Source organism: Ursus arctos, unplaced genomic scaffold (assembly GCF_023065955.2).
Source record: "Ursus arctos isolate Adak ecotype North America unplaced genomic scaffold, UrsArc2.0 scaffold_23, whole genome shotgun sequence".
In the NCBI taxonomy this organism is placed as follows: domain Eukaryota; kingdom Metazoa; phylum Chordata; class Mammalia; order Carnivora; family Ursidae; genus Ursus; species Ursus arctos.
In genome coordinates, this window is record NW_026622908.1 from 31082281 (window position 1) to 31097411 (window position 15131).

At 35.1% G+C, this 15131-nt stretch overlaps 1 protein-coding gene across 24 annotated transcripts in view; it reads right to left on the reverse strand.

Moving 5' to 3' along the window:
• PHF21A (PHD finger protein 21A) overlaps positions 1-15131 on the reverse strand; it is a 188705-nt gene that overhangs the window by 143561 nt on the left and 30013 nt on the right. For all 24 annotated transcript variants that reach the window (XM_044389001.3, XM_048213573.2, XM_048213535.2 and 21 more), the window contains 3 exons: positions 9981-10124; positions 4108-4140; positions 1903-1968 (listed from right to left, as the gene is read on the reverse strand). In XM_044389001.3, coding sequence (XP_044244936.1) covers positions 1903-1968; positions 4108-4140; positions 9981-10034 — 153 coding nt within the window. In that variant the 5' untranslated portion in view covers positions 10035-10124. The remainder of the gene's footprint in view (positions 1-1902; positions 1969-4107; positions 4141-9980; positions 10125-15131) is intronic.

Genomic DNA, 15131 nt, shown 5'->3' on the forward strand with positions numbered 1-15131 from the left:
AAGTACTAGCCTATCTAAAAATGATATATTTTCTGTTCTATCAAAAAGGCTGTTTTAACAGTTAAGCAAATATTTTAAAAATTGCAAGATTGCATTTCAGTTTCTGACTCCGTTCTTTTTACTTTCTTTACTTTGTATACCTAAGGTTTTCCTGATGCCAGGCCTATTTTTTAAAATTCTAGTTTCTAAAATCCAAACTTAGTTCAGATGACAGAGTTTACCACTGGATGAAACGTCTTACTGAACATAAACATAAATGGTTGCAATTTTCTATTAAGTGAGGTCCCTAGTAGAAAAAAGAAATTAAAGAATAAAAAGTTATAGAAATAAACCAAATCTTTACATCAGTTCTCACAAACAAAAATTTTAAATAAATGTAAATTTTTTCAAATGCCCCATTTTCCCCAAATGTAGCTTTAGATTGTCTTAACTTTGTGACAACATCCCCCGCCCCCTAACTCCACTAATCAGTTCTCACCTTCTTTCCCTGCTGGAACACGTGAATTTTTCAGCAAAAGTGACTCATTCATTGGCATCTTGTCAAACTAACCCTGAAACTATAAGGAGGCTCAGCGCTAACAGAATTCTAAAGCTAGAACACTTTCACTAACACACATCATTTTGACTTTAGAGAACTGAATCACTTTCAGAGCCAAATACATACTAACAAACTCTGTTTATATTTTTCCTTACAAATTGTTCTCCACCATGTTACCTCCTCCCAATTTTAGTTTGGCAATTCCCTAATCTAAAATATCTCCTGTCTCTAGAGAAGACAAGATGGGGGAATGCAGAAGCATACGAACAGGAGCGGGGAGGAAAAAAGCAGTTGTTCACTCAGCTTGGAAAAAGATTCTATTCTGAACAATTAACGACTCGTATCCATTCCACATAGTTCTTGAAATTTATTTCTCCCCTTAGTTAAATGAAAACACCATAGAAAACACAATACAAACACAATCAGAAATTTTCAGAGATAAATTACTCTCATTACTATTATTTCACTAAATAAAAGTTTTTTAAAAAACACATGAAAATCAATTACTGAGAACTATTTAGTCAAAAATCTTCAATAAGATGTCACTAGCAGGAACTACCAATTGCAAATCACCTTATGCTTTTGGTTCACACATTCACCTACGCCAAGATAGAAAACTGCTCCTTTTAACCACAGGGAGAGTGGTGGGGAGGGAACAAGGAAACAAATGCTTTGTCAGATTACCATAGACATTTACTTAGAGCTCTATCAATTGTCACACTCCACCTGGTGGCAGGAGCTGCGTGAACTGGTGAAGTAGAGGTCATTATACAAGAAATTCCAAAGAATACTTTCCAGATGTCCTTGGGAAAAAAAGTAAGATGCTCTTCTCTTGCTCTATATAAATAAATCTAACAAGGTTCCACCAAAGTTTTTTCACATAATAGGTCACTATCTAATAAAGAATAACATAAAGGTATGACAATAATCAGAATGGGAGACCTACATTTACAGCAACTGATTTACAACCATTTTCTCCACGGTAAGTTAAATGTCATCTCAAGCCTTTAAAACAGGTTAACAAGACACATCCAGCAACGACAAGATTCTCTATCACATACTCCCACTAACTTTCTTTACCTCTTTCCCCTATGGGTAAACTAGAGTTTAATTAACACAGTTAACAGCAGCCTGCCACATTGCTTTTAGGTATTTGCCAGTAACATATACCCATGGGATACTCTAGACACTGATTTCAACCAAAAATAAAAATAGATAAACAGAGCTCAAACAAAATTAAAACTGAGTCTGGCTGCCCACACTTATTTTCACACATGAGGAAAAATAGCAGTTCTCCTAGAAGCCTCGAGCAGACATATCTTTAGAACACAACGTTAAAAATATGCCCCCCCCCTTTCCCCTACCTGTTTCTCACTCAAAGCTGTGATTTTGGCTTGGAGTTCATGAAGCTGTTTCTTTAAATCAGCATTCTGATTGGAAAGAAAAAATATCTGTGAGAAAGATATTTCATTTGTTAACAGAATAGTAGCAAGAAGACTTTATGCATACTGTATTACAAATGATGAAGCAATCTTAAGCATTTAGCCAATCAAATCTGTCATGCATTAAACTGTAGTCATATTATCACCACAGATCCTAAATGTAGCTCTTAACACTGGAATAGGGGCAGTTCCTTTGCAAATGTTTCAAATTACAAGTTTTATATTTTAGCATCTTGTACTGTAATAGTACTCCTTTCTATTGAAATATTATTATTCCTTATAGAAAGTATCAGTTGACAAAAAACCTAAAGCTCCACTAATCAGACAAAAGCAGGAAAATGGAAGTTATAAGTATGCATACACCGCATGCTTAATGGCATTATCAATAAAGATTAAGAGTTTTTTCTCTACTTGCCCTCTCCCTTATTTAGTAGAGTACATTTGTTATTTTAGCCTAGATTTGAAAAGCTGTCAGTGCTGCAACTGCCTTAACACTACATCATTCAAATTAACACACTGACTACCAGGGTATTTTCTCAGTTCTGAAATTCTAGGAATCAAAAAAGAATACTATTTTAGATGAGATACACTGAGCGTGCTTGCTTTTTACTCAAGTGGGGAAAAAAAACAAAATTAAAATTTTCAAGTGCTTAATGTAGCAGGACAGCCTACTAACAGACTGAACACCACTCCAATAAAAGACTACTTTTTCTTCATTGTTTCACATGCATTTCTTTTGATTCACCCTGCTTGGTCTTCTGCCAGGGTTGGGGCACAGATCCTCCCCCTCAAGTTTACCCTACACTGTCTTTTTTTATAAGTATATTTGATATATTGATATAAGGCTTCACTAATGAGATCACTCACAAGATTGTCCAACAACTTACTGCCCCCTCAGATTCTTTTGAGTTAAGACTGCACTGTTACATGACCACCAGCTCTATCAGAAATGTTAAAATTTTCTAATAATATTTCAGTTGCTGACAATGTAGGTTACCATATTAAATATAAAATAGACTATTAATCTAAAGTCTACTGCCTCTTGGTTTCCTAAATCTAATTTAAATTTTAATATACTTTAAAAAATAAATAAAAATGGAAATGCTTCTCAAAGAAGAAAGACTGTCAAACAGGACTTTAGTGTGAGCCATCAATGCCAACCCTCAGAATCAATGGATTGTGTCCACACACTAGTTAGGCCACTGGGTGCTAAGTTTTTGGAGAAATGAATATATTTCCCACTTCCAAAGAATCAATCTGCTTCAGTACCATTCTTTAATCCAAGAATTTATTTTCTTAACTTTACAATGAAGCATGTATATGTTTAACAGCTACATATATACACACGCACACACACAAACATATATATACTTATACAAATATAATGGGTCTAAGTGTTCTGTGAACAATTTACGGTAAACAAATCCTGAAAGGCTGATAAATACTCTCCAAACTTGTGACCCACTATCTAATGGCTACAAAAGAGACACTACCTGAACAATAAATGTAATCATCAAAGACAAGATAACTTTTTAGGAAGATTTCTCTTCAGGGATAGAGAAGAAAATGCCTAAGTCAAAAACTCTATGAGATTTAAAGAGAAGGCAACATCTGCTGGATTATTATACAAGATACTTTTAAATCCTCTTTAAGAGCTCTTTCAAAGATAATTTTTTTAAAAAAAGTTCTTTAAAAATTATTCTGAAATTATTTAATCATAGTGGAATTAAGTATTTAAATGTTCTGTACTATACCTGTACTATATAAGCTATGAGAAGGTAAGGATATATACAGTAATTTGGAGAATAAAGAAAGCCTCAAAAACTGATTCTGAATAAGCTGGCTCATGGAAATGAAATTTAAGCCATATGAAGAATATTAACTCAATTTTCCCCCCAAAACAATCAAAGAAATGAACATAAAAGTAAAATAACAGAAACAAAGACAAAATGATAGCTACATTATAATAGAACGACTGTATTTTTCCAAACCCTTATAACATGAAGACCAAATATGCTAAGAGTGAGATAGTTTCTAAAACTTAAGTCCTGGTCTGTATTTTAGTATCTTACAGTTACTTTAAATTAATTTAAATTAAAAATTAAATGAATAAAAGTAGTATTTTACCTGTGGATCCTGCTTCATTTGAGCAACCAGTTTCTGGTAATAAAGAGAGAAAAAGAGTCATCAGTCTTAAATATTAACCCACTAGGCTAATCAGACTTGGCCCCAAAAATCTAAAGTTTTAAGTCCACCCAAAAAAATGAGCAACACACAATCAGAATAGACCAAAAGCTTCTATGATCCATATAAAAGATTAATGAGACACTCTTCCTAATATATACATATACATACATATATACCTGTGTGTATACACACACACATATATATAAATAAATCAAACTATCACTTAATGTTTGAAATGAAAAGCTCCTGCTTTTTAACAAATCTGGAGATGGGGCGGGGGATGGGGGCTTTTAAAAAGCAATTTAAACAAGCTGGATGCTCCAAAAGCCGAACATCCCTTTAAAATGTTGTCATTGTTTAGAGACCCAAAAGGCCTGGAAGGAAGCTGGTCCCATAACAAAACAGGCCTGTTTGTATACAGCAAAGTACAGATTTGGCAAGTCTGTTGGTTTGGTTCTTACCACAAAAGGAGGCTAGTGTCAGCTACCAACTTTGCCACTGTCTTGTCTGTGGGGGGTGTACTCAGTGGACCAGGGATGCTCCGTATTTGAGAGTAGGGAAATGAAGGAACAAAACTCTACCTACCTGTGTTCCTCTGGGAAGGAGAGTGCTACCAGAATACTTAATAAGAAAGACCTTTACTCAAGAAAGCAGAAGTCCAAATAAATGAAAAAGAAAGAAAAATGGGCGTCTTCTGACTTAACCCAACTTCGAAAAGCATCCCTGCCCAAAGATAACAATAACCAGGACAGAAAAATTTGAAGGATAAAAAATATCAGAAAATTCCTAAAAGTACCCGGGAATAAGCTGTTCCCCAAGTGAATTTTTCATGTAACTAAAAAATCTGTCCCTCTCTTCGAGTGTCAAGGTACTTTCAAATGTTTTAGTCATAAAATATTTCTAAAACATATACTTATCTGCCTTCTTAAACAGAAAAAAAGTCAGCTTTGATTGATACTTAAGAGGCATGATTACATCAATTAATATACTATTCTATAAACAGCACAATAGGTCCTTATAATAAAGGACCCAAACTGCTATGATTTAAAGAGTTCTTGTGTCTACATTTTTGTTTTTCAATCTACTTCTTAAATGCCAAGGAGTTAGCTAGCAAATCTTGTTACTATTACATCTCCTCCAACAGCCCCTGAACCCCAACTCAAAAATGCGGCTTCTGATCTGCTGTGTGATATGCACAGTGAACTAATTCTAAGATGAGCAAATAGGTTATAATAGCTTAAGAAATGCCCCTTGAATAAAATGTACACTCTTCAGTGAATGACTTCTGACATTTATCGTATTTGGTCAAGAGCCTTACTTCAGGTGTTAAGAAGCATTCTGGATAGCTGAGGATGCCAACCATGTAATCTCCATACACACGAGGTATGCGTTACTATATTCTACTTCACGTGTGACAATAGTAACTCTTCTATATCCTAGCTTTAATCTACAAAACAGTAATAACACACTTTCCAAGAGCTCAGTGAAACTGAAACACAACTTTATACATATATATTTTTTACCAGTGCAGCCTAAAAGCTAGCCTCGTTTTTCAGTGAAAAAAGTCCTTGGTTTTCTTTTTTAATTTAGTTACTAGAGAGTTGGCTGCTACATTAAAGTTGCCTTTTTATTTTTTTTAAAGATCTTTGTTTGAAAGAGAGTGTGTGCATGAGCAGGGGCGAGGGGCAGAGGGGCTCCATCCCAAGATCCCAAGATCATGACCTGAGCCAAAGGCAAATGCTTAACCAACTGAGCCAACCAGGGGCCCCTAAAGTTGACTTTTTAAAGCCAAAAAAGGTTTTCTCTCATGACACTGGAACTTAAAAACTGATAACCACATTAAGCCTCCACTTCTGGAGGAAATAAATAAACCAACTTTTCTATCTAAGAGTAGTAAAGCTGCATCTTAGACAATCAGAGGCAGGACAAGAGAAGCTAGACAACTTAACTAGAGCATCCAAATCCCTAGTGACTTTAAGCTGACACTGTGTTATCAAAATGAAGCTACTTTATTTTGCAAGAATGCAGCAACTTTTTATGAGGATATACTTTATGCCGAGGGTAGGCGTAAACTACAGTCCATAGACAAATCCAGCCTACAACCTGTTTTTATAAATAAAGTTTTATTGGGACACAGCCACACCCATTCATTTATATATTATCTATGGCTGCTTTGTCTATACAGCAGCAAAGTAGTACTGACAGAGACCATAAACGTCCCACAAAGTATAAAACATTTTACCATCTTCACAGAAAAAGTTCGCTAACCTGTGCTTTATACTATCCTCTGTTCCATGTTAATACTCCAAAAGTTTAAATGTGGTTTCCATCAAAGCTATGTAAGAATAATTAAAAAGGCAATTTCTCAAGAAAGATGAGATACCCACCACAGGCCATTATTATTTAACATTCACTCAACATCAACCCGTATGTACATTGCAACTTTCTTAGCCATCTCCCTATCCATAAAGAACAGAAATCCACTTCTACCACAGCAATACTTTCCTAACATGCTTCTATCCGTTAAGCTCAATTTCAGCCCTAATTTCATCCCTAACTGGAAATGCAAAGGGGAAGCTTTTGCTCCAGTATTTAGTCAAATGTATGATCTGGCTTTGGCCTCAGCCTAACAGCCAGTGCCTACGCTTTGATGTCATTTCTGGCATTCCTGAACCAGTCATGATCAGTGATCATGTAGGTTACCACATGTCCAACCAGAATAACAACATCAGATTTACAAACAAGGCACGTCACTTGTATTTACTACTAATACTTAGTATTTTTGCCCAAATAGGAAAGTATTCTAAATGTAATTACAGGGCAAATATATGTTTTGTAAGTATATAAGTTGAAATATTATCAACATATAAATAAGTGATTATTATTGCACAAACAAATGTGTAATAATTCAGGATGAATATAAAAGCTCCTGATTTTTCCTAAAAAAATAGTTAAATATACTGGGAAATAGGGGCACCTGGGTGGCACAGCGGTTAAGTGTCTGCCTTTGGCTCAGGGCGTGATCCCGGCGTTGTGGGATCGAGCCCCACATCAGGCTCCTCCGCTATGAGCCTGCTTCTTCCTCTCCCACTCCCCCTGCTTGTGTTCCCTCTCTCGCTGGCTGTCTCTATCTCTGTCGAATAAATAAATAAATAAATAAATCTTTAAAAAAAATATATACTGGGAAATAAACAATGTAAATATTAAGAGACTGGGATAACTTTCAGAAGAACATTATATCTCTTTTGAGTCAATAAATGTAATTTTAAAATTAAATTAGATTTTAAAAAGGAATAAACATTAAATTTTTTTCATAATTATAATTTTCATAAAATTGGTATGAATTAAAAATAAAGAAGCAAAATAATATTTAAGAATTCTCATTTTGGGGATGTCTGGGTGGCTCAGTCAGTTAAGCAACTGCCTTCAACTCAGGTCATGACCCCAGGGTCCTGGGATCGAGTCCCGTATTGGGCTCCTTGCTTAGTGGGGAGCCTGCTTCTCCCTCTGCCTGCCGCTCCCCCTGCTTCTGCGTTAGCTGTCTCTCGAGTGCATGCTGTCTCTGTGACAAATAAATAAAACAAAATTTAAAAAAAAAAGGAATTCTCATTTTTAGGGATGCCTAGGTGGTTCCGTTGGTTAGGCATTAAACTCTTAATTTCAGCTCCGGTCATGATTTCAGGGTTATGAAATAAAGTCCCATGTCGGGCTCCACCCTAGATGTGGAGCCTGCTGGGGATGCTCTCTCTTTTCCTCTCCCCCTCCTCCATCGCCCTCTCTCCCTTTCTTAAAAAAAAAAAAAAAAATTCTCATTTTTAGTAATTTAGTTCAATTTAGGAGATGAGTCTTTCAAGAAAGTCTTATTTGGGACTTGTTCATATCTTGTGAGGATGAACTAAAAGCAGAATGTCAATGCTGCCACCTCCAAATTTCTTGAGAGGAAGACTATCTCCTAACATTACATATAACTTCATTAAATATCTTTAATCCATACAAATTTCAGATTGGTTATTGTTCTCCAGAAATTCCTTCTATGATGATGTCAGTTCTAAACAAATTATGAATTTAACTGTTGTCATTTGCCATTCAGCCAAATTAAGTATTCAACACAACTCTAGGTTAAAATACTTACATCTGGGAAAAAGACAAGCTTGATTTTATAAACAGATTTTTATTCTCCTCAATTAGTAACAGAAGCAAGGCCAAATAAAATAAAATCTGCATAACTTATTATATACTAAATTTCTTAAAATTACCATAAAACAAAACACACTTCACATAGAGAAGCCCACCTGTACACAGCAAACTGTAAGTCTACTGCTGAGCAAGAGTTTAACAGATCCAAAGCAGAAGCAAGGATTTCTGAATCCACAGACATTTAAAAGTGTGTGTGTATGGGGCGCCTGGGTGGCACAGCGGTTAAGCATCTGCCTTCGGCTCAGGGCGTGATCCCGGCGATCTGGGATCGAGCCCCACATCAGGCTCTTCTGCTATGAGCCTGCTTCTTCCCCTCCCACTCCCCCTGCTTGTGTTCCCTCTCTCGCTGGTTGTCTCTATCTCTGCCGAATAAATAAATAAAATCTTAAAAATAAATAAATAAATAAAAGTGTGTGTGTACGCCTCTGAAGCTTTCCTGTAAGCTCTCATCCACCCTAATTCCAAGCAACTTGCAAAGTTAGTAGTTATCAAAAGCCCAAGGGGTGCTTCCAACAATTTCAGAAATTAACTTTAAACTATTCAGATAAAACAAGGGAAACTTGTTCCCTCCTCCTTTCTATTTCTACACCCCAAACATTCAAAAGTAGTCAATTCATCATCATTTATCACTTTTGATTGTATGTGTGTACGTGTTTATCTTGAACCTGGGACCACATCCAGCTAATGTCTAGAAAGGGGAGAGAAACAGTGATATTCTGTTTATGATAAATGTTAATGATGCAGTTATTTAAGGATAGCTTCATTTCTGGATTAGAGTTATATTAAATAAGATGTATTATACATATAAAATATATTACACATATTTAATATTATTTTATTGATATTATTATATAAACAACTATTAACATATTTTATTCATATATTTTAAGGCTTGTTTAGCCTAATGCACCTGAGGTAAATTTTAAGAATTGTGATATTTGAAATTTAAACAACTGTGAAGGCAGTGACGTTTTCTTTTATTTTTTTAGATTTATTTACTTGAGAGAGAGTGCAAGTGGGGAAAGGGGCAGAAGGAGAGGGAGAGGGAGCAACCCAAGCGGACTCCGTGCTGACCATGGAGCATAAAACAGGCTAGATCTCGTGACCCTGAGATCATGACCTAAGCCGAAATCAAGAGTCAGAGGCTTAACTGACTGAGCCACTCAGGCGCTCTGGCAATGATGTTTTCTTTAAAGATTGGAATCAAGGCATAAAGCTGAGTTATGTGTAAAAACTTCAGTATAAATGGTAGTCAACTTAAACATGTCTCATTACTTAAAATACACAAGTCACATGAACAAAGTTCTTCAGATGAATCCAAAAAAAAAAAAAAAAAAAAGGAAAAAAAGAGTTTGGGTTTTTTTTTAACACCTGTAGTATATGGAAAAATATTTTCCATTCTTTTCTCTGGAAAGGAAGTCAGGAATATTTTATTAAAGTTTTTAGAAGTATCGTCAGTGAGTTTGTTACGTAGCAGTAAAAGGCAAATGACATGACTCTTGGACAACTATCTGGAAGACGATTAAAAAGTGTACTGAAATTCAGAGACAGGACAGTTTACTAATCTTAGCCATTACTTAATAACACAACACGGAGAAGCCAATAATGGAACATACCTGGTGAACCTGAATTTCCACTTTAAGAGCCTCCTGTAGAGTCTGCAACTCCATCCTCCACCTTCTCCACTTTCTCTTAGATCTGCTAATTCTACAGTTTCTTCAGCCTCTGTTTAAAATAACAAACTCCTCTTCTCACGGCAGCTGTGGAGATCATAAAGTGTTTTGGATCATAAAGGAAATATTCATGTTAAATAAAAGAAATTACATTAGTTGAAAATTATTTGATGCTCTAACGCAGAGCAAGAAATTTCCCAAACAGGTTTCTTTCCAAAATGAATAGCTTTGTACTGAATTAGTACCAAAACTTTCTGGGTTTTATTCATTGAACATTCCTGCACAGAACACTTCAAGTAAGTAAGAAATGGGGGGGAAACGTGTTTAATCTAGTCATGAAAACATCTAAGCATGCTTACATGCCAGCATTGTGGTGGTACATACTACATTCTGAGGATAAGAGCTGAACAAGACCACTTCTCCTTTAGATGAGCTGGGAATCTAGAGGGCAAGACTACAACCATCCAGGACACACTGTCCTTAGAGACACATAACAACAGGGTCATACATTTTTAAACATCACACAGAATGAACTGGAAAGTTCAGGGTCTCTCAGAGGTTAAAGAAGACCAGAGTACTTTCATCTGGATGGACTCTTACTCTATTTTAAAAATAAAACTCAAAACAGGAAAATTCTGGTATCGCTTAAAGGTCTGCATTTGACAAATTAATACTTCACACAGATACAATGCAATCTAACTCTGCTTTGCATAAAGTTACGACAGGCATGTTAAAAAATAAACCTCTCGTGTATAATAGAGGGGGTGGTCTAGCAACGGATCAGACATTTCCAGCTTGACAACAAACACCATCTTCTTCAAGCCTTCCAGCGCATCTCTTCTGGTTGTGTGTATAACTGCAAGTGGAAATAATGTCAAAAGTCTACACTTGTGAATGTGAGCCTTCCTATTCTATTCTGCTCATCACTACAACTGAAATGAACTCAATGGCTAATTTCTCTTTTAATATTTTTTCTTTTTTCTTGAATGTGGCCTTAGACATGATTTGAGGTAACCTCCCAAAGCAAAAGTTTGCTTCTGCCAAAATAAATTTAAACTTTACTTCTTTCCCTTCTCCTCTTTGTATCTATAAAACCTGTAGCTAGAGCAGCTTTTCAGCATTCTTGCAAACTGAGGAAGGGAAAAATCAGGAATCTGAAAGAACCACTACTACTTAAACCAATTCAACGAGATTTATAATCTTTACACTTTCCAAAAATTATTTATCTAGGGATCAAGTTCATATTCAACCTAAGTTTTCTTAAAACTTCTTTAAAACCTTATTTTAACAGTTATAATGGAATCATTAACTATAGAATATATTCCTATGAATATTAATTTTCATTAAATTTGCTTAAACTTGCTACACTTAAAACATCGCTGGCAATCTCTCCCCTAGGATTTATATATTATGTTATGCAAAACCAAAACATTCTAACTTAAAAAATAATAAATTTCAAAAATATAAAATTCCTGGGGCACCTGGGTGGCACAGCAGTTAAGCGTCTGCCTTCGGCTCAGGGCGTGATCCCGGCGTTATGGGATCGAGCCCCACATCAGGCTCCTCCGCTATGAGCCTGCTTCTTCCTCTCCCACTCCCCCTGCTTGTGTTCCCTCTCTCGCTGGCTGTCTCTATCTCTGTCAAATAAATAAATAAAATCTTGAGAAAAAAAAATATATAAAATTCCTTCAAACTTAACATTTATGGAGGCTAGGAAAGGATTACTATACAATGATACTATCAACCAAAAAAGGCAATATGTTTAGGGGAGACCATTTGGAAAAGGAGATATATTTTTATAAACAAACTACAAAAGCAGTTTTTTAGCTACTTATCTTAGAAAAATCTATGGAACTGTAATAAATAACTAAATATCAGAGTCATGAAGTTACTAAGACTGAAGTTTTTGTTATCATGTAAGTTTGCTCTATATACAAAAGCAACTGTTAAAACTATAGTATCATTTTAATTTTACTTTTTTGTAAGAATTTTGTTTTTAAGTAATCTCTGTACCCAACAGGCAGTTCGATCTTACAACCCTGAGATCAGGAGTCACACACTCCACCAACTGAGCCAGCCAGCCACTCCCCCTTTAATTTTAAATACTAAAATAATCTTCCTATTCGAATTTGTAACTTATATAGAGTTCAACTTGAGTTTGTTGAATTAGTTTTAATTTTTGCAAGGTTTTATCAGAAAACATGTCCAAAAATGATTCCTTATAATTTTTGTCAAATTAAGAATCACCTTGAAGTTAAAGGGGTATTTTCAACAATAAAAAGGCCATGTTTGATTTTACTGGTAGTAACATAGAACATCATAGGTCAACTCAACACATAAACTCTGGAAACAAAGAGCAGGTTAAAAACATGGAGAACTTACAATATAGAACTTACAACATACACAACAAAGGGTTAACATAATTTATACACTAGAGTGCTCACAAATTTTAAAAATATGAAAAAGCAACTCACAGAAAAGTAAGAATGACCAAAACATGAAAAACATCCATCTTCAATAGTCATAGAAATGTAAATTTTAAGAAGATAAGTTTTGTCTATCAAACTGACAAAGATCTGTAGAAATAAGAATACTTCGGGCTGTCTAGAGTTTGGGTCAGGTGGCACTTTCATAATTTGTTACTGGTTATCTCTGGGTGGTAGCACTAAGGGTTACTGACTCAATTTTTCGGAGTATTGATGTTTTGACATTTTTCCACAGAAAATATGCACTTATTTTTTTATTAAAAAAAATTAACTGAGGATGGCTAAAGCCTCAGAAAATGTGATACTCATGAAACAAAATGTTCAGGAAAAGAAAAGGTAAAACGAGGATTTAACCTGGAGGCTCTAAATGTCAAAGAGTGCCTTGCAAGATAAGAAGCCTGTAACTCAAGTTAATGAGGAACTGACAGTTTTTATTCCTTCATCAGATTGTTGTCTGCTTATTAGAGACACAGAAAGGCACAAAATTTTATTTGGCAATGACTAAATGCCAATTATTCATTTTATTTCAAAATAAAACTGAAGGGTTAAAAAAGTTAGTGACTTGTTATAGAAAAACTTATGAAGGATTAGAAGATTCCCTTTACATCCTACTTCAAAAAGTTCTCTTTCTGGATAGCAGTTTTAAGAGACTGGTTTCTACCTAAGGAACACGCTATATACATATATTTATAGCTTATAAAAACAAGGCAAGCACATGTTGAATCCTTTTAAAAAACATTTTGGGGGTTTAGACAACTTATGCAGCTGTCATATGACGACTATTGGGGGGCAGTTTACAGCATCATAAAAAAGGTTTTATTTGCTAAATTTGTAAAAAGATGATTTATCATATTTTGACCCATTTCAGTAAGTTACAACTAACAAATCAGTTGCTACAAGGTAAATATAAACAGACTCACAAAGAAGTAATAGGCACACTTTACTGAGGTACAATGCCTTTTACCACCCAGCAGTTCTAAATGCTGCCATCAGACAGGGCAATTGCCTAGCACAAAATACCAACATTTGTTATCTTCAGAACTGTACATGTCAAACTACTGGGACACCTAGCGGCTTCTCACCTTCAAATAACATAAAACCAAAAACATGAACAAATAGAAACTCCACAAACCAACAAAACAAAAATAATAAGCAAATCCCACTAAAAAAGACAGCTGTGATGTCTGGAAAGCACACTCACTATCCCCCCAAAACAAGAAAAAATGGATTCCATTTACTTGCTATGTAACCACTCTCAGCCTTAGGGTTTTTAATTTGTTTGTTTGCTTATAAATCAGAAAAATGGGAATAGTATCATCTACTCATAAAACTATTATGAGGTTTAAAAGAGATGAAGTTATACGAAAAGCCCTTTGTAAAGTATAAAGTTCTATGCTATTCTTAGCATACTTAACTCTTTTATTCATACAAACTAACTTCTTAATAAACTTCTCAACACAGTACATTGCTGAGAAGACTGTAGGCTTCCCTATTTTCACATTCTCTAAGCAAGGGGCTTCTAACTATCTTGCTGGGTAGAGTTGTGCTTAGAGATATGTAACCTCTACATCTTTCATTACAATTCTAATAACGCAATAATGCCGTACCTCTGAATTTACTGCTAAGAAACACTGCTCTGTTCCTGAACTGGTATAAACCTTTTTCCCATCAAAACTCAAGTTGTCTACCAACTTTCTTGAACTAAGTCCATAAAACACTGTGCCCCCAGACTGAATTTCCTAAAAATGGACAGCTCAGTATTCTCTACACCAAATATTTACTTGGTGTAAGACTCCAGTTGTTGTTGTTTTTGTTTTTTAATTAAGTAAACTCCACATCCAACGTGGGGCTCGAACTCATGACCCTGAGATCAAGTCTCATGCTCTGCTGACTGAGACAGCCAGATGCCCCAAGACTCCACTTTTGATCTATATGTTATGCAGAATACTGTTTAGAGTAGGTTTAATTTTTTTAAGAAAGCAGTAGAGGGGTGCCTGGCTGGCTCAGTTGGTAGAGCATGCAATTCCTGATCTTGGGGATATAAGTTCGAGCCCCACATTGGGTATACAGATTACTTAAAAATAAAATTAAAAAAAAAAAAGGTAGAAAATCTTGACAGATCTATGTGTCCTTACTTGTCACATGTCAAATACAAAAATACCAGGTTTCAATTTGTACAAAATTGCTAGGAGATATAATAATATCTTTAACTTTTAACTAATAGTGCTAAAAATTATCACAGATGCTAAAAATAATAAAGCTTTTTAGTAGCACTTATTGAAAACTAACATTTACTAACGTATTGAATAAAAATAACATTAAAAAAACAAATAATGTTTGTTTTCTTATTTTCATGGCGGTATTTCCTTGGTGACACTCCACACGTCGACAGAAAATGCTACTGCACAAAGAACTTGGCAATCCTGATTTCAGAGGCTACCTTCTGACACTGGCAAGGTTACTATGCTCAAGTCTTGGTATTAATAGCTGTTGACAAAAATCACCTCAGCCAGTGAGACTGGTGTTTCCTAACCATCAGATTAGATTTGCACATACACACACACAATCAGATTTATGATAATGTCTGAATGTGTTTGAATATAAAATA